Below are 21,041 nucleotides of genomic sequence, written 5' to 3'. Positions count from 1 at the left end.
CAATAAAAGCTCCATCTGAATGCAGTGTCTGCAGCACTGAGGTCTTTCATGGCTACTTTAGTAACAATACATGTAAACTCTCGTGGTTGATTAAAAAGATCTACCCTTAATAATCAGGTATTCCAGATCCACAACACAATAAGCATAAGCGTCTTTCACACTTGCATGTGGGCCCAGGAATTAATGGCCAATTGGCCTATAAAGGGTCTAGTGCAGAATGAAAATAGACTCAATGTTGGTGTGAAATTACATCATCTCACACGGGGATAGACTGCCTCGATCCCTAATGCAATCCCTGGCATCTGCAGATGCCGGTGTTGCAATCAGGCAAGTGTAGAATGGGCAATTGGATTTTAGGACAGAAATGACACAAATTTTTGCATGAGTGCAGGAACGTGAAGGAAGAAAAGATTAAAGTGAAAATATGAACTCTGTCGTGGGAAATTTGCTGCGGGAGAAAGAGGGGAAATAAATAATGGACAATTTTTAAATAGCATGGGAAAATTGGTAGTGCTATTGCACACAGTTTATAAAGACTGGGGGGGGGGGGGGTGATGGCAGACCTGACTTCCCAGAATGCCATGCAGCAGTGAAACCCCTTCATGAGTGCTCTCTGCATACAGCCCTTTGTCTGCCACATGGCACTACCAACTTTCCAATGCTGTATAAATTGTACATGATAGCGCTACCAACTTTACAAGCTGTTTAAAAATTGTCCGCTATTGCCATTTATTGCTAGCACTGTTCCACAGTCCCTTATAAAAGTTTGTATAGGTCACCATGACAACAACAGGGGCTGAAGGGTTCATACTGCGCTGTATATAAAGCTTAATTATGTTATAATTAATTTTATTCAAATATAAAATCATAATACATTGATCAAGATTTAGGGCAGGTCCACCATCACTAGATGCATCATAACATCACAGGTAGAAGGTAGAACAGTCCTAAACCCAGGGATGGCTCCTTGCAAGTGTGAACTTGTGCAGTATCCCAGTTAAGAATGGTCAAGTGTGAACAGCGAAAATGCCATTCCTAACCTGGGACACTGAACAGCTGATTTAGTGGGATGCAAGTGTAAAAGGGGTTGTAGATGCATAAACCACCCCCTCAACTTTTACTCGTCACTATTGCTGTGCTGTCGGCCCTGAAGACTGTGCCTCCTTCCAGTTCCACCATGTTGTTTGGGATATCTCTGTTTAGCCACATCTCCATTAAAAACATAATGTTGCAATCCATAAGCCGCCTTTATGTGAGGGTCCAAAATCCTTAGTTAATCTAGATTGTTCATCAAGGACCGAACATTGGTGAAGATACTAGGTTACGCTCACCTGAGTGGATTAGTCTTAGCCTAGCATGCAGGCCTCCACGCTTCCCCTGTCTTTGCTTACAGTGACACCAGCACCAGGCCCTTCCGGGGTCCATGGTGTCCTTACTAACTCCAGAGGTATTTGGTTGAAATTGAATGAATAATCCAAATCTGTATTGCAAGGTCACCTCGCAGCCTCCTACGTTTCAGCAAGAATAATTTCACTTGATCCAATTTGTCTTTATAACTGCAGCCTCCATTTGAGCCCACATCCTAATGCATGCTACCACATCCTGCTTGTTGATTGGCAAGCAGAACTGATCACACTATATTTCAAGTGTGTCCTGCCCAATGTTCTGTGCAGTTGCAACCTAACATTTGAACTCTTGTGCTCAATTCCCTGGCCTATGGGCAAGTATGCTGGAACGATCTTTGATGTCCTTTCCTCCTGTGTTTTCAGAGAGCAATAAACTTGCATCACAAGGTCCCTCCGCCATCCATACTCCTGATGTCCTTGACAATTATTATCCAAAGTAAGGTGTTACAAATTTATAAAACTCCAATATACTTGGAAATTTGATTCTGCTCTAGCAAATTATCTTGACAATTAAATGTTATTGCTATCTACACTCAATACCCTTCTAATTCCCTTTTTCTATGTGGTACAGTGTTATAATTTTTCAGTGATTCTGTTAAGTTTAAAGGAAATGCTGGAACAGGACCCTGGTGAAGGTTGTCAACTCTAACCCTAGTGAAGAGAAGGTGAGAATGGGACCTCCAGTCAGCTGAAGGGATCTATGGAAAACATAGTATGTCAGATGTTACAAAAAAATCTGTTTAAAAAGTTCTTGTGACTTAAAATTGAAATTGTTTAAACAGTAAATAGTTCTATGGAATGAATTTGAACAAATTGAGCAGATTTTGTTTTATTTATCAATAACATAGTGATAATTCCTGTATGCGTTTCATCTTTATTTCTCTAGTATAGTGTTTTATTCAAAACACCACTATGACATCATCAGTCAATTAGGGCGAAGAAAGGATTGAGAAAAGACAGCTAGAACAGGTTTGTGGAAAGTAATTTTTTTTACTAGCTTGTTGTTTTGTTGAAGAATACAGTAATGGAGTGAAGAGGGGGATGCAGTCCATGATGTGCATACACATTATCAGGAAGTATTTTTGATCAAATCCTGCACAAAAAAAGGTCAATTTTCAGCTCATGAAATTGAAGGATTGCCAACAGTATAATAGTAAATTGGACTAAAGACAGTTAAATGGTTTTATTTCAGATTGGAGGATGATAACTAATGTTCTTTGGAGGTAAATATTGAATAAAGTTGTTTTCCTAAAATGAAAGTTCCTAAACAAGGGATGGGGTAAAAGAGGATTATAGATAGATCTTGGCTAATGTAAGATTACCCTGCTTGAGAACACACAAAAACACCTGACTTCCACTAGGATAAAAATATTTTTCAGAATGATGCCAACCCCCAAGACAATATGTCACTCTTAAATTTTACAGATCAGACTCAAAAGAGGTGACACAAAGATGCTCCATTCTACGGGCAGCGTTCAATGCTGATAAATTTTAATAGCATTCTCAGTCTTCCAGCCCAAACATTTTTAGGTTTGTACCCATGTACATCAAGAAAGGTATCTGTTCAGACTGCAAATTGCTTTGCTACAAACCTGTTTGCCAGTTTCTAGCAACGGCTCATATTTCTGCATTGAATAGAAGCACCATTCATAACCTCTCCACACTAAGCCATGGGCCATTTGTTGCTGGAATTGCTTCAGCTTCCTCACACGCAAATGGACACCTGCAAAAATGGGAGAGGTCTGCAGATACCACAACAATCAAAACCTAGTTTCTTGCCATGAACCTTGATGAAGAGTTCAAGCCTGAAGTGTTGGTCATGTATCTTTATCTTTGCTCTTTAAAGTACACTGTTTGACCTACTGAGTTTCTCCAGCATTGTGTTTTTACTTTATTGTCATGAATATGTGCCATGAAATTCATTGTTTAACAGGAGCAGGTAATAGTGCCAGACAAGGTGCAAAAATTATGGTTCTATAAATGACAATTTTGTACAATATTTAAAAAAAAGTAAACAAGTAGTGCAAAAAAGAGAAAATGTGGGGTAATGTCTATAGGTTCATTGTCCATTCAGAAATCTAATGGCAGAGGGGAAGTTGTTTTTGTGACATTGAGTGTGCCTCCTGTGCCTCCTCCATCATTGTAGCACTGAGAAAAGGGCTGACTTGGGTCCTTGATCATTGTTGCTGCTTTCTTGAGATAACGCCTCTTAAAAGTATCATTAATAGATAGAAAACTAATGCCCATGATGGCTGAATTTACAACCCTCTGTAGCCTGTCCCTCTCCTATGCATTGACACCTCCATACCAGGTAGCACAGCAGAATGCTACAATGAAGAGAGAAAGGGCTGGGGGAGGGGAAAGAGAAGGATGAATAGGACCAGAGAGATGAGGGAAAGCAAGGTGGTGTCGGTTGAGGAACAACATCTTGTATTCCGTCTGGGCAACCTCCAACCAGATGGCATGAACATTAATTTCTCCAGTTCCCAATAACCTCTCTCTTTGTTTTCTCAACTAATTTCTCTCCCCCCCCCTCCCACCCTTCCTTTCCCTTTTTTCTTTAGTCCCACTTATCCTCATTTCCTTCTCTTTCCACCCCCACCCCCTTCTGTTCACAGCTTCCTTCCTTTAGCTTACCACCTGTTCTCTTCCTCTTATCAAAGTGAATCTTCTGCAGCCCTCTGCTTCTTCCTCCTATTACCCCAGCTTCTTATTTTTTTTCCATTCTTCCTCCCACCTGCATTCACCTATCATTTGCCAACCTGTGTCCCCCCTCTACCCTTCCATTTGGGCATCAGCCCATTTCTTACCATTCCTGGTACTGGAAACCTTGGATTTCTTTTGCCTTCTGTGCACAATTCCTGACCTGCTGAGTTCCTCCAGCATTTTATATATTCACCCATAAATGTCAATTCTGTGTCTTGATTTAAATATGGTTTCTGCACTTTCTATTAATGTATGAATAATCCAATATTTCAATTTTTATGGACATAATTGCACAAACTATGCACAAAAATGGTCATGAATTCATCTTTGAGAGTGAACCCTTTTAACAAATGTGCCAAGATATTTTTCTATACATATTTTATTGCACAGATTTACTATACTTTGATAAAAACATAAATGATAGAAGCTAATTTTTTTTTTGTTTAAAGGCCAGTCTCTTTATCACCATTCTAAAATCTCCATTAGTCCTCGGAGTGTTAAACTGCAATAGAACTATCCATTTTAAACCTTTTTTTTGAATTGAGATTGACATAAAAGACATAGGAAAAAAAATTGGATTGGGTAGGCCATATTTTTAGACCAAGTAATTATCTTCCAATAATTTCAGGGGCCAGCCTTGGGTACGTCAATGAGACTCTATCGAAATGCTTCTGATTTTTGAGTTGTTCCATGAGTGTTAAACGGTGCATTGTTACAGGATTTGAGTTGACTTCCTTTGAAAGGGGCCGATACTCTTTCTTCTTAAGCCAGTGGTATAATGATTGATGGAGATCATGTTGGGGGGTGGTTGGAAGCCATATTTCACAGAATATTCAGGCATCTAAAAGGAAGACCTTTTTCTGCATAGATGCAATTGTCTGACCAAACTTGCTTCTGAAATAAATCCCAACCGCCATCTTAAAGCTCGTGCACTTGATAACCATGCAGAAGTGTGATTAATCATCATAAAGGTTAGTGAGAGAACCCATCCTGGATTTAAAACATTCAATGTATGTCCTCCCACATTTAATATTTCTATAAGGAATGTATGCATTTTCTCTACTTCAGAAGCTGATCTGAGAATTGTTATAAACAACACAGTCAGGTGTTGATCCCAGGATCAATGGGAGAGAAAGAATGGTTGACATTTGGAGCCGAAAGAAACCTGATGTTGGTTCACCTGCTGGTTTCCTCCAGCAGATTTGTGGTTAGCTTCAGATTTTGGCATCTGTGTCAGGAATTGAAAGATTGTTATTTCCCTGTGAAATCATAGGTTGCACTTGCAGTCTTCACCATTTTTTATAGAATAACAACTTCGATTTCCTGGGAGTCCACATTTCAGAAGATCTCTCTTGGAGCCAGTGACTATACTTTCTAAGATTGCCCAAGAATGCAGAAGGGAGCAAATGTAGCTGTCCATTGCAGGGTCTGACCTCCCTTCCTTTGAATACATCTCTGTGAGCTTCTGCCTCAAGGGGATAGCCAACATCAAAAATGACCCCCATCACCCTGGACATAAACTCTTCTTGCTGCTACTTTTGGATAGAAGGTATAGAAACCTGAAGACCAATATGTCCAGTTTCAAGAACAGTATCTTTCCAATGGCTGCCAGGCTCTTGACCTTCCTCTTGTACATTAATCATGAACTGCTCTAACACCACAAAAAGACTATCTGCACTATTTTAACACTACTCTTCTTCTATTGCAATATGATGTGACTATTTATTATCTATCTTTTGTATTTATCATCTCTTTTTAATTTAATGCATACTATTGCAGATTTTTTCGAAGTATCTTCAGTGGCTGCAAGAAAGAATTTTAGTGCATGTGTACATTTGTGAAGGTGAGAATGGATTTGATTGGTTCAAAGAGTAACAAGTCCTAGACACGTGTTAGTGGAAATCCTTCATCATTATTTACATGCAAGGGAATTCACAACAGGGAAAGCACTTATACACATACCTACACAACAGTAGCACGCAAATCATACACATTGGATATTAGTCAGATAAAGATACAACTCCCAATAGTGCACTAGGGTTATGCAACAGTACCCACCATCCTGCTACAAAATGCAAGCATGATACACTAATCAATAGAGAAACAGTAGTCTAATTACAATTATAATGGGTGTATGCCTCCAGAGCCCCCATCCTGTACATGCATATATCTCACAAGTTGTTTCCAGCATCACCCACTGCTCACAACTTGGATCAGACCCTTCCTAGTCAGTCTTCTGACATTGCCTGTGGCCTGAAGTGGAGCTCAGGGAAGTCTCAAATGATCAAAATTAACTGTCTGTCCATGTGGTGGGCTTTATACTGATGCCAGCTAGAGGAGCTGGCTCAGGTGTCAATGGTGTCTGAAAGAGCCACTCCACATGCACCCATATGACCTAGCAGAATCAACTTAATAGCCATCCTTGTGGGTGGATCTAATACTTGATCGGCAGGTGAGGTACATTCTGTCCGTTTCCCACAGAGAGGTCCATATAACAACATTGAACATGGGATGTTCATTATAGGACATTAAACTAATTTTACATTTTGTATGACATTATTATCATTATTTTAATGTATTTCCATTATTTTCATTGTTTAAATAATTCCTTGTAGAAAACGTATATTTTTTTTGATTCGTATTATTTCACACAAGTAATTATTCTAATGCATACCCACAACTTCATGAATGTGTTATTTTGTATTGTCCTGGCTGTTATCCTTTTCATCTGAATATTTTGGGTGCAATCTAGTGTTTGAGATCTGCCTACACCTGCTGCTGCCCACCCCAGCCACAGATGCCAACGTAATGACACATTGAAGGTAAAACAAGACTTTGTAATGTAAATTTACTTGTTTAATATTCTTTACTGCTGAACAAACTGCATCCTTTTCTGAGTTGAAGCCCAAAGCTGAAAGACAGTAGCACAGTTTATTTATAGTTTATTCATCAGCAATATTTAAGTTTGAATTTGTAAGATTAAATGAAATAGAAATATTTCGATGTTTAATGCTAAAGTTGAGCATTACCTTTGTTTCAGAATTGGTAATTACTCAGACGTTCTCTTGATTTTGTGTAAATGAACAAAAAATAATTGGATTTGTTTAATTTACTCAAAACATACTGATGCCAGTGCGTATTAAATAAATTTAAAAACCTATCTCAAGGTCTCTATGTTCAGACTCATCACATATTCAATATATTTTTTTGAAGGTACCCAAGCTGCATCAAATAAATGTTTTCAAAATTTCCAAATCAGTTTAGATTTGTGTCGTGCTCTGAAAAAAACTACTCCTACTTGCATCTAGTTCATACCAGTAAATAATATTTAAATTTTGTGAACACAAGTTAAAAGTAATTGTGTTTGGTTTTTAGAACTTTAATTGAAACTTACAAATTTTAGTCGGTATTTGCCAAATCAATGATGGCTTGTAATGGATGTATTATAATCTGGCTGTCAAAACAGTAAAATGACTGAAATGTCTGAATGTCTCCATCATTAAAAAAATATAAAAACATTGTATAAAGACATAATTTCCAATTAATTACTGTAATTTTTTTTAAATCAGAAAATATTGCTATCTAAACGCATTAAATTGTGTTGAACATTAAGCAATGACAGCTCGGATAAAATGCAGCCATTCCTCTACACTGAGTTGATGATTCTGCACAAGCTTAGTCGGTGCCCAAATTTTCCAGTGTGACTGCAGTATGATTTGCAGTAAAATCAGCAGATTGACAACATTAAGAATCTCTTGGGATGTTTCATAACTTAATTGGCTTCAGCAAAGGTTCCTCTGAATTCATTTTGATTGCCAATCAAGTTGCTCCTTCAGAAAAGTTTTGTGCCATTGTTAAAAGGCCAAGAAATACAGTTGAAAGGCAAGCACCAAGGAAAATAGTTCACGCCTTTTTTTCAGTTGATAAATGTTCTTTTGCAGATGCCACTATTTTTGTTTCAATCATTGCAGTCTAATTTATTAAATGAAATGTGCAATGGAGTGTTGAGGGGAGAGGAGTACTTTGGAATGATGGAGCACAGCATGCACGTTGCAGTTGGAAACTTTAATTTCCTCGATACTGCAAAGATCTGATCTGGGACCCCTGATTTTTATAAATGACCTGGATGAAGAGGTGGAAGGGCGGGTTGATAAGTTGGCAGATGATACGAAGATTGGAGGAGTTGTGAATTGAGCTGAAAGTTGTCGAAGGTTTCAAAAAGATAAAGAGATGGGGGGGGGGGGTGGCAGATGGAGTTCAATCCAGATAAATGGGAGGTAATGCATTTTGGAAGGATGGAGCAGAAGGCTGAGTATGGGGTTAATGGTCCGTTACTTAAGAGTGTAGATGAACAGAGGTTCTAAATCCATACATCCCTCAAGGTTGCCATGCAGATTAATAGGATAGTTAAGAAGGCCTATGGGATGCTGGGCTTCATTCATAGGGAGATTGAGTTCAAGAGTAGAGAGGTCTTGTTGCAACTCTCCAAATCTCTGGTGAGACCACTCTTAGAGTATTATTGTGTTCAGTTCTGGTCACCTCATTATAGGAAGGATGTGGAAGCCATGAAGAGGAGGTTACCTGGATTGGAAAATAAGTCTTATGAGGCAAGGTTAGCAGAGTTGGAACTTTTTTCTTTGGAGCATAGAAGGATGAGAGGAGACTTAATAGAGGTCTACAAGATTGAGAGGCATAGATAAAGTGGGCAACCAGCGCCTGTTTCCCAGGGCATGATCAGTAAATACCAGAAGACATGAGTACAAAGTGAAGGGATGGAAGTTAAGGGGAGAAGTTTTTACACAGAGAGTTGTGGGTGTCTGGAATGCCTTGCCAGGGGTGGTGGTGGAGACTGAAACATTAGGGGCATTTAAGAGACTCCTACACACGCACATGGATGGAAGAAAAATAGAGGGTTAAGGGAGAGGAAGGGTTTAATATTTTGAGTTCAGTTTGGTTATAAGATGCTGACCCTGTTCACTTATCAACATACCAAAAATGAGCTGAGGGTGGGCGACTAGCCTGATTGAAATGTTTGCCACGAAGAGTATTATGTACCTTGGGCCCTGATATATTCCTTTCGGCACACCTTTGATCTGCAGAAAATGATGGCATTGAAGAAGTGTTTAATATGAAGGTGAGTTCAGCCTTTTTATTAAGGGATGTGGGGTAAAAGGCAGGTAGATGAAGATAAGATCAGCCATGATCTCATTAAATGGCGGAGCAGGCTTGACAAGTCGGATGGCCTACTCCTGCTCCTTTCCTATTTCTTAGGTTCTTCATTTTCAATCTTATTGATTTTTTTTCTGCTTTGTTTTACTCATTAAAACTCACTCCTGAACCTTTAGTAGTCTGCTCACTGAGAATTAACCCAAATATTATCATCGTTAAGACCTCTGATGCAGATGATATTATTGAGTTATGGTGAACTGATCAGAAGCCAAAATATAGCTCTTTGATACCTCCTCATATCTGCATCTGGCCTATGTCTGGCAGTCATTGCCTCCCTGACATTCATTTGGCCCATTGACATGGGAGATATTTCTTCCACAGTTTCCAACCTTCAAGCCGCCAGTACTGTACAACCTGCTTCGAATTTCTCCCAAAGACCTCTGAGCAATGCACAGACTCCTGTTGCAACCTGCTTTTGCCCCACCAAATTTGTTTTATTTTTACTCTATCCTTTCAATCCCTTTTTACTTGCAGCTTTTAACTTGTAGAATACTCCCAAATGTGTGAATGAGGGGAATTAATTAGACTTTTGTTTAAGGGAGAAGCAGTGGGCCCTCAAACTATCATAGAGGGATGGATAAGGCCACGATGAAAACTAGCCAATGAAAAGCAAGAAACTGTCCAAGTTTCAGGAACCAACAGAGATCTCAGATGTAAGTAGAAAAGCACTGAACAAGAAACAAAAGAATGGAGTCAATGTCAAAAGAAATACATTTGGTGGGGGAATCTCAGGCTAAAACAACGAATATGTCTGAATAGTTCTGCATATGGATTTTGGTTTAAATGGAAGAAAGGATGTCATTTGATGGGCATTTTTATCACTACCTCGTTTCTTGTTGTTACTTCAAACAATTTGGCTATCTTATGACTTTCACAGATTTATGTAAATCGAAGTTGCTGTTAAATCCGAGAGCAGTCCAAAAATTTAGTGAAATTCAGGTTTCTAGGCATGGATTTTGTACAGTTGGTTAGTTTCATATGGACGGTCTCCATGCTAAATTGAGTTGCTGTCATATTCAAATAATATGATAATGTAAAAGAAAAATATATTTATCTTGGTGCTTAAACTACAGTATAGTGAAACAAATTTAATGTAAGCATATTCAACATTTCCATTGCTATATTTTTTCAGGGCGTTTGGAGGCAACTGATGTAGAAAGTGATATTTACCCTTATGATATTGAGGCAAAGTGACAGGTTTCTAACTGCAAAGCCAGCATTGGGCAGAGTGGAAACAAGAAATATAAATACAGTAATAAATCTGATGATACTTCTTGTCAAGAATCAGCAGAATAGCTTTTTTTACAGGCTTCTGGAAATAAATCACGAGGTTGACAACAGCAAATGTACTGCCTCCAGCATCTTCTCCTTCCTGCTTTTGTAGTTGTAGTGCCTACTTTGAACAAGTCTCCTCTCTACAGTTTTGGAACTTCAGCCTCATGAAATTCTAAAAACATAAAAGGCAGGCACGATTCGAGGACCTTTGCTCTGTCCGCATCAGTTACAGAGATCTCCCGGTGGTCAACCATTTCAGTGGCCCCACAACCCCGCTGACATGTCCGTCCATTTCCTCGTGCACTGTCAAACTAAAACCACCCGTAAATTGGAGGAGAAACACCTACTTTTCCATCTCTGCACTCTCCATCCACATGGCATTAACATTGACTTTGGTTTCTGGCCTACTCCCCATTCTTTCTCTTCTCCATCCCTCTGTCTTCTTTCCTACAGCTCTAACTCCTTCTCTGTCCAAACACAGAGCCACCCCCCTCTCACCTTGTTTGCTGGTGTGCCCTTCCTCCCTTATCCACCTATTACCTTCTACCTGTGGGACTGTGCTTCTCCTCCTATCCCTCCCTCCCCAACACCATTTTGTTTGGGTGCCTGCCCATATTTTCTCCATACCTTGATGAAGGGCTAAAGCCCAAATGTTAGTTATGTATCTTTACTTTTGCTATACAGTATAAAGAACAATGTTTGACCTGCTGAATTTCCCCAGCATTTGTGTTTTTACTTTTAAAGATATATTGAGTATTCCTTCTACATCAGTTTAAAAAATTTAATATGTTTGGTTTAGAAATTTCAGGATTTGCAATTAAAGTTCTTGGGTTATAAATTAAATTTACTTAAGAGTGAATGTTTACCCTCAAAAGGTGCTTTTGCAGGTTATTCTAATTTTCTGTTTAAAATAGTGAAAGAACACTTCCAATATTTAGGAATTACAATTCCAAAAAATTATAAAAACATTGAAAGAGAATTTCTAGGTATTACTCGATACGATTAAACTATCATCATTGGGTTGGTCACCTTTATCTATCACAATGATGGAACATATTAATTTGATTAAAATGAATCTAAATTTTTGTATCTTTTTCAAGCATTGACAATTTTTATCCCCAAAATCTTTTTTCAGCTTGTGGGATTTGACTATTTCGACTTGTACATGGCAGGGGGGGAAAAAACGTATAAATAAAGCCCATCTTCAAAAGACCACATGAAATGGAGGATTATCTCATTTCCAGATTTTAGATTGTACTATTGGGCGATTAACATAAGTAATTTACTTTTATTATTACATTTGCATAAGTCAGTGAATTGCCCCTCTTGGATAGAAATGAAATTTCAATTCTCCAAAAAAACTTCTATGTTGGCAATTTTTTTGTACCATTTTCTTTTTTAAATGAGCACATAACTGAAATAGGTTGAGAATTTCAAGTCAAGTTGCATTTATTTGTTGTTCATACCATAAACCTTCCAATATACAGTGAAAATGAGGTAGCATTTCTCTGGACTGTGGAGCTGGTTATTTACATGGATAAATTACCTCAGAAACAATTTTTATAAATAACATATCATAAATAATATATCACATATTAAATGTTACTTATGCTAACCCTGTATCCCCAGAGTTCAGAAATCTCACGGCTTGGGTGAAAAAGCTATCTCGTCATCTGGTTGCGAGGGCCTGAATCTTTTGGTACCTCTTCCCGGATGGCAGGAGGGAGAACGGATTACGCGAGAGGTGTGTGGAGTCCTTCACGATGTTTATGGCTTTCCACAGACAACGGTGGTTATAAATGTCCGTCATAGCACGGAGAGAGACCCGAATAATTCGCTCAGCAGTCTTTACTATCCACAGCAGGGGCTTGCATTCTGAGATCGTACATTTCCTCAATCAGGCAGTAATGCAGTTACATAAGATGCTCTCAATGCATCCCCTGAAGAATGTAGTGAGGGTGGAAGCTGAACTTTTCTCAATCTCCGCTAAATTTGGGCTCAATTTAGGAAAATCTTCGGAATTAATGGTTTTTGACTGGCTAGTCCAAATGTTGATATCTTTTTTTAACCATCTTTGTTGGATGTGGGTTTCAAGGAATGGCATAGAATAGATATTCAAAGTTTTAATGATCTCTTTATTCAGATAATTTTGCCTCTTTCAATACTTATCAGCTAAATTTAATCTTTCCAATGGATACTTCTTTAGATATTTACAAATTAGACATTTTGAGATTTTAGATTTTTCAGTTTTCTGCAATTTTTAAACATTTACGGTTTTATTTTCATGGTGGATTAACATCATGAATTTATAATATTTTATTGGATTTAAATTCAATTCCCATGGCTGGGATTAAGAGCTATTGGAAATGAGATTTGAACTTAACATTTTCAGGTGAAGATTGGTACTCTACTCTCATCTTGATTAATGATTGCTCATTTTGTGCAAGACACTCCTTATTACAATTTAAGGTAGTACACAGAACTCATATATCCAAACTTAAATGATCTCCTTTTTATGCAGATATTGATCCACTCTCTGAGAAATGTAAAATTTTTGAAGGTTCTCTGATCCATATGTTTTGGGAGTGCCCAAATTTAGAGAGATTCTGGAAAGACATTTTCTAAACTTTATCAACAATGCTTAAGATTAATTTGGAACCTTGCCGTTAATTGCTTTGTTTGGTTTTTCTTCTGATTCAGATAAACTTATATCAGTATCTCAGGAAAAGTTTTACCTTTTACCACATTGATAGGCAGATGAGCAATTTTATTGAAATGGAAAGATGATTCACTTATACACAGAGGTTATATGACGTATGCTCTATTTAAGTTAAGAGAATTGGATAGAATAGAATTTTTTAATAATTTATTTTCCAGTGGTTCATTGCCTATTCTCTGGAGGTGCTCAGTGGTTCCACATTTTACTTTTTAAAATTAATTTATAAGGTAACGTTGATTTGAGGGAGGGGATAGATTTAGTTTTAGTTTTTATTTTTTTTCCTTCTACAAGTTATTTCATCAAATGGGTTTAACATGGTTAAATGTTTTTGAGGTATAAGTAATTATTGATGTAGTTTTATCTTTTTTTCCTCATTGGCCTTTTGTGCGTGCTCACATACAAATGATTTATGTAATTGTCAATTCTGTATTTATGCTATACGTTAAATTTAATAAAAATATTTTAAAAAGAACACTTTAATTGCACTCTCATCCTGTAGAATTCTATTTGCTTCCCTTCAAATGTATTGATGTCTTTCCTCTAGCTGAACATTCAGACTGCACACAGTACTAAGTGTGCTCTCACCAAGACCTTGTCCTGGTGAATTATAAGACCCAGGACGTTTGTATTCAGTCCCATGCCCAATGAACCCAGCCATGCCCAAATGCTGCCTTCACCACTGAGCAAACCTGAATTGCCATTTTCATGGAATATGCAGCTGTGCCCCTGGGTAGCTCTAATATAAGAGCAGGTGTGTACATGCATGCACACTTACACATTAATCTCTCATCAGTCATGCTGTCACATACTTTATCCTTTTAATAATGCAGCATGTGTTATTGCCAAGAATATGGTGATCCCATCCAATAATAATTGATGAAATAAAAATATACATGCTTCTCCTGTGACATTTTAATTCTGAATGCAGAGATGTCATGTTCTCATATCGTTAAATATCAAATTCATTTTGGAAATGTTGAAAGTTGGGATTTCTTTGAATAAATGCATCACCTTTGAATTTTTATGAATGTTGCAGTATCTTGTATTCAGCAAATGATCATTGCAGCGAACGTTTTACAAATGCTGGCTTAGATTCAATAAATAAGGATTTAATAAGATTTAATAGGAAGAGGTATTTTCGTCTTTTAAGCACTGAAATTAAAATGCATCAGAATTTGAGCTCATGAACATGCCACACAATTTGTTATAGCAAACAAAATCTTTTTTTCAATTACAACTGCTGAAATGTTTGGATTTTCTCTATTCCACCCAACTGTTTTGTATCATAATATCTTGCAACGGAATCTGAAGTGATGTTTGAACCTGCATGCAAAGCAATATTGGATTTTGCAATATACCAGAAATTCAAAATGTGCATACACTCAACATTGCAAAAACCACGTTGATTTTGAGTTTTTTTATAAATGGAATAAATGTTAGAAGGACACATTGTTGCAAATTAATAGTTGTGTGAAATTGCAAAGGAGGAAAAGCTCTTCCTCGAGGTAGTGATCAGCGTTCTTTTTAAGAGCCATGGCAACATTTCACCAAATACGAATGCCAATTTGTACTGCATCCTGGCCCCTGTGACATCATAGACTATCTAGGCTAGAAAGAATACAGGGTTCATTTTACTGGATTAATCATAAAAATCAACTGGAGATCCATAGAAATAATCGATTTTAATTTTCCTATTGCCTACCTGTTTGACCAGGAAAAAAAAATCGTATCCCGTCCGCCCTTCCCCGTGCCCCCAATATCCATTGTCATTTGCTGATAGGTTTTGGTTCCCTCCATGGTTCATACAAACTTTTATATATTCCATTATAATAGCCTTAAATTTGCCTGTCCAATTTCATACTTTTATAACAATATGCTCTTTTTGGAAAATGAATTTATTTTAATCTGTTGTGGTTAAGTCATAAAATGAATTCCATGTGATGTGTTGAATTCACATAAATAAGAAATCGTGGTTACAGAATCACATTAACTATTTCATTAGTCATTATGTGTTATGCAATACTTAGCACATTTACTGTTTCCGTTGCTAAAGGTTAATACGAAATGGTAGAGTTTAGCAATGAATTTAAAATTGCACATTGATACTTTTTAAAGCTTGAGAGAGATCAGAATATTTTTTAATGATTTCATTTTATTTATCATCCACAGATTGAGTATTTTAACCATTTTGGAGCATAGACATCAAAAATCTTGCTCATTGTGCCATTGGATCGTTTAGAAAGTGGATGTAAATAGATTTAACCTTGCCTGGTATAATTAGTCTTTGATCATTTCCAAATAATTAGAATCAAGTTTTTTCTAAGAGGACTGATAAGAATTTAATTGATGTGATTTTCAATTTACAGCCTTTCTATAATGGTTCAATATCTAACATTTATGATGTTGAGAATAAGAGAGGTTCCCTCAGATAAAATTTTTAAAAGCCTGGGAACAGCATCTACAGCTTTTAATTCCTGAAGAAACTTGGAATGTAATTTCCAAATTGGTTAATATCTCTTTTTTATGTGCCCTCCACCCTCTCCTACAATTTAAAGAAGTCCTTAGGGCTCACGTCCAAAGTCATACTATCTTGTTTTTTATGTGAATGTATCTCTTTGTTGTGTTAAATGCAATGGAGATGCTTCATTAATTCATATGTTTTGGACATGCCAGAGTGTTGAGAAATATTGGATCAAAGTATGTCTAACTTTTGCTGCACTTCTAAAAGTTAATTTTCAACTAAATCCCTTAACAGCTTCACTTGGTATTGTTGGAGAGAATGATGTAACATTAATGACATCTGAGCTACATGTATTAGCTTTTATTTCTCTTATGGCTAGGCAGGCAGTGTTGTTCAGATGGAGGGATATTACCCCACCTAATCACGCTCAATAGCTATGTGCTGCCATGTCATGTTTAAACTCTGAGAAGATTAGACTCTCAATTTCTGATTTGAATTCAAATTTTCAGACACTGTGGGGACCCTTTTTGAATTACTTTTATAATCTTTGATTTGTTATGAAGGTAGAAATGTTGACTATTGAGGTAGTTTATCACTGATAAGAATTTTAACTTTTTTTTGGCCAAACAGTTTCTTTCTTGATAGTGGGTTTAGATTTTCCTTTTCTTAATACAATAAAATAATATGATATAAATACAATATAATATGTTTGATTAAAATGTGGAGTACCTTGGATGAAATTATGATTTAGGTGTAATGTATCTTTTTGAATTGTAGCATTTTTGGAGTTGAAATTTCATTGTTAATAAAAATATTGAAAAAGAATCAAGTTTCAAGCACAGTTCTGTGATAGCTGCAGGCTTCAGCATCAAGTTTTATCGCAATTTCAATTGGCTGGGTGTTATCATGGTTCAACACCGAATGTTCAAGACCTGAAACCTAGAGCAAAACTAGTGTTCTTACCTGGTTTTAGTAGTGTTCTACCCAGTATCAGTGATCCTGGACCTTCAATCAGAAATATGGACAACATAACTCTTGGTAATCCCTAGGCCAGTGGAAAACTGGACATTATTCAGTCTTTCTGGGAGCATGTGGCCCAAACATAAAAAAGCAAAGGGATGTGGACCTACATATGACAGAATCTCAACTAACTCCCATGTAGAGCTCATTAATCACATTGTAACTCTCAGAACTGTATGGGTAATTAGTCATCTCATTCCCAAGAACCAGCTAAAAGCGGTAAGAAGAATCTTAATACTTACAGGTTACTTACTTACTTTGGCTTGGCTTCGCGGATGAAGATTTATGGAGGGGGTAAAAGTCCACGTCAGCTGCAGGCTCGTTTGTGGTTGACAAGTCCGATGCGGGACAGACAGACACGGTTGCAGCGGTTGCAGGGGAAAATTGGTTGGTTGGGGTTGGGTGTTGGGTTTTTCCTCCTTTGTCTTTTGTCAGTGAGGTGGGCTCTGCAGTCTTCTTCAAAGGAGGTTGCTGCCCGCCGAACTGTGAGGCACCAAGATGCACGGTTTGAGGCGATATCAGCCCACTGACGGTGGTCAATGTGGCAGGCACCAAGAGATTTCTTTAGGCAGTCCTTGTACCTCTTCTTTGGTGCACCTCTGTCACGGTGGCCAGTGGAGAGCTCGCCATATAACACGATCTTGGGAAGGCGATGGTCCTCCATTCTGGAGACGTGACCTACCCAGCGCAGTTGGATCTTCAGCAGCGTGGATTCGATGCTGTAACCTCATTATCGCAAAATGGGTGGATAACAGATCAGAAACTCGTTTAAGCCTGTTTTTCTTTTCGTTAAATTCAAATAACCCCACAGTTAACGGATTGTCCGTTCATTATCAGCCCATTTTGCATTGTTTATCTTAACCAGTTCCATCCTTGGACCACTGCTTATCTTAACCAGTTCCGTCCTTAGACCATGCAATTATTTACTGAGGAGTAAATTTGGTCAGAAGAATTTCAATTCCATTTTTAAAATTGCATGATATTGGCTTTACAAGTGAGGAATGGCATTTGGAGCATAATGCCCTGTTGTATTCTGTCATTTCTTAAATAACATTTTGTAATCTTTAATCTCTTCGGTACTAGCTCAGTTGTGTGTTCTACGTTTTAATTGAATCCTTCTAAAGGAGTTATTTTTAAGATAAGTTTGAAACTAATGGAAATACTTTTGTTTTTCTTTTGATTTTCATGATTGATTTAGAAAAATACATCAGCATCTATATATGTTTCAAAATTGGCCAATTGTTGTGCAAGTTTACAGTGATGCTAGTTATCAGATAGAAACAAATGATGCAGGAACACAAGAGACAGCATATATTCGATAAAAGAAAAACATTATTGAGAAAAATGAGACATTTGTCACAAATACATTTCTCACTTCATCAAAGAAGACAAAGTCATCTGAATGATTTTGAGATTATTCTGCGCCACTTTTTTATTACTGATTGGAAAGGCACAAAACAAGGATAACAATTTTCAGTGGGTAAACAATTTGTTGGTTTCAAGTACAAACATGATGCAGAGGTTCCACATAAGAATATATAACGTTCATGCGTGTGCCAATAACTCAAATCCACAATGAACTGTGGAAGAATGAAACCACGAAAGCAATCATTAGTTTTCAAAATTGTATATGGTTGTTAGAATGTTTGAAGTATGCTTCATCTTGCTCTCTTTATTCTCATTCTCTGAAAGGATTTGGAGGGAACTAACTGTATACTACTCTAGTTCTGCAGTAAGTATTTTGTGCTTTGAAGAGACTATATTAATTTATGCCTTCTGAGGAGCCATCTACCAAATGCAACACAAGCTGCTTTGTGTATATATCAGTTAGAAAGGAGGAAGCCACTTCCATTGGAAAATAAGCTGATCTTTGTGCCCGTGAATTGATATTCTGGAGACATACTTGTGCTGTTACTGGTGTTTGCAGTTTTCAAACAGAGATGAAATTTGAAACCTTTCATTAGGCAATAAGGCCCTGAAAATGATGGTGAAAAGACCAAGCATGACTTTTCTCATCTTTGCTGACTGGTGGTTATCTCAAGTACACATTTAAAATGTAAATAAAAAGTATGTTGTGTGGGGGGGAGGGTGGTTGAGAGCAGTCGAACAGGGGGTGAATTTCACAATAACAATTTGGAAGTGTAGGTGGAACCCACTTTCAATTGTCAGTGCCCCTTGCCCAATATTGGCTACAGTATCATCTATTATTCAATCCTTCACACAGTGAATATATTCCCAAGTGTTTCTCCAGCATTTTATGGAATTAAAAAAATGCAGAGCCACATCATGTTAAAGGATGACCCAAACACTTTTTAAAGGAGAAAAAGAAGGGGCTTAGGAAGGGAATTCCTGAACACTGGCATCTAAGGTCTGAGCAGCAACAATACTGGACAGAATTAGAGGACCAGAAATATTTTATTGGGTATTAGGGCACAGGAGGGATGAGACCATGCAAAAGTTTTAAAACTCTTAATGAAAATTATTAAATCAAAATGCTACTTAACTGAGAGCCAGTTCACATCAATTGGAGTGATGAATAAATGGGTTGGTGTTAGTTTAGATGCAGTTATCAGAGTGGCAAATGTTACTTAGGAATAAAGGAAAGAGGTAGACCATCCAGAATTCATTGCAATGTACTCCAGTCTAGAAGTGAAGTTATGAATGACAACAGTGAGTAAGCTGAAGTAGAGCAGAAACAGTTAATGTTACGTGAACCCCTCCTGGACTTAAAAAAAAATCACGGTCATCTTTTCTCAGTCCCTTCTTCCTAAGCAGGTTGTCCTAAATGAATGAAATGCCATTGAATTAAACTGCTGTAGAAACTCGGGATATAAGTTGCGGGTCCTATACCTGACCTTGAAGGTTAACTGTTTCTCTTTCCACAGATGCTGCCTGACCATCTGAGTGTTTTCAGGAATTTCAATTTATAAATTCAGATTTTCACCATCAGTTAAAAAGCCATTTTCATGAACATCGGAACTTTTTATGCTGGCACATAAACTTAAATCACTCCAAAACTAGGGTTGTCTTGTGTGCCAAATATACAGTCTGAATCTTAACATCCTGTGGTTTAGAATGTCCCCTGTGGTGATAGAGAACAGCATAAAACACTCGCATAACTCCTACGGTCCTACCACTAAATATTTTTGTATTGAAATTGGCATTTGGGAAGCTGCATTATTAAAACAATAAAAATGTATTACAATCCTATCTAACATACCTTAAAACAGGGGTGGCCAACCTTTTACATTCTATGCCTCAATTTTTACATACACAAGTTCAGATGCACCCATATAACTCTGTGCCCCCATTCAATTCTTGTAAAATAGGTTAGGATAGACATATAACCTTTTACAGCACGGAAACAGGCCATGTCAGCCCTTCAAGTCCGTACCGGTTCATTTGAACAACTCCACTAGCTCCTCTGCAAACTCCTGAGGAAGTAGAGGCTTTCTTCATGATGTCATTGGTGTGTTGGTTCCAGGAAAGATCTTCCGAGATAGTGACTCCAAAGAACTTACATTTGCTCATCCTCTCAGACAATTAAATATTTAATATTTTTACATGATATATTGATTTAATATAAAAACAAGACAAACGTTACTTAATGAAACTTTTGTGTCTGTTTTGATTTTGCCAAGCTTTTAACATTTGGAGTTAAATTAGTTACTGAGAGTATCAGAGAAATCTTCAAATTTGAATTGGTCAATTGCGACCTTGTTTTGTTTGGCTGAAAATGCTTGTTCACATTTATATGTCATTCCGAAATGGCAGATATAACTCTGGGCACATTTTATTAGTTCTGGAAAATGTTCATGGGGAAATGATCACCAGAAATTAATCATGTCAGAAGCATTTGGGACTGAGGGAAGCTTGTAAAATGTCATGTTCAATAATAAAATTGTCTTCAAGTCAGTAAGTTCCATTTGTATGTTGCTAGGCATCTTCATGCTTTTTTTGTTCACTAAGTGAAAATGGGTTTATAAATGCAAGAATGCAGTGCTCTTCTTTGGCAAAATCACAAAACCAACTTTCAATATAATTTGTAAAATTGCCATCATCTTCAGCACATTCCCTCTGCTCTCTTATGTGTGGAAACTGGCTCAAATCCTCATTTTCTAACTGAGAGGTGGACAGTTTAACTTCATCTTGAGTGTATTGATATTATTTACTAAGCTTAGAAACAATTTGTTCTTGCCCTGGAGTTTCAAATTTAGATCATTGA

General features: G+C 37.3%; 1 protein-coding gene and 1 long non-coding RNA gene across 2 annotated transcripts in view; both read left to right on the top strand.

The window, feature by feature from the left end:
* Positions 1 to 2,375, top strand: part of kcnd2 (potassium voltage-gated channel, Shal-related subfamily, member 2) — a 44,100-nt gene extending 41,725 nt beyond the window's left edge. The window contains exon 2 of the mRNA XM_069903961.1: positions 2,293 to 2,375. Coding sequence (XP_069760062.1) covers positions 2,293 to 2,356 — 64 coding nt within the window. The 3' untranslated portion in view covers positions 2,357 to 2,375. The remainder of the gene's footprint in view (positions 1 to 2,292) is intronic.
* A 3,513-nt stretch (positions 2,376 to 5,888) lies between these two features.
* Positions 5,889 to 12,780, top strand: LOC138746103 (uncharacterized). Its single transcript, XR_011346701.1, has 4 exons — positions 5,889 to 5,955; positions 6,865 to 6,934; positions 9,880 to 9,994; positions 12,246 to 12,780. It is a non-coding gene; the product is annotated as an uncharacterized lncRNA (long non-coding RNA).
* Positions 12,781 to 21,041: the final 8,261 nt, after the last annotated feature.

Source organism: Narcine bancroftii, chromosome 11 (genome assembly GCF_036971445.1).
Source record: "Narcine bancroftii isolate sNarBan1 chromosome 11, sNarBan1.hap1, whole genome shotgun sequence".
Taxonomy (NCBI): Eukaryota; Metazoa; Chordata; class Chondrichthyes; order Torpediniformes; family Narcinidae; genus Narcine; species Narcine bancroftii.
This window is presented reverse-complemented; position numbering and strand designations above follow the sequence as displayed.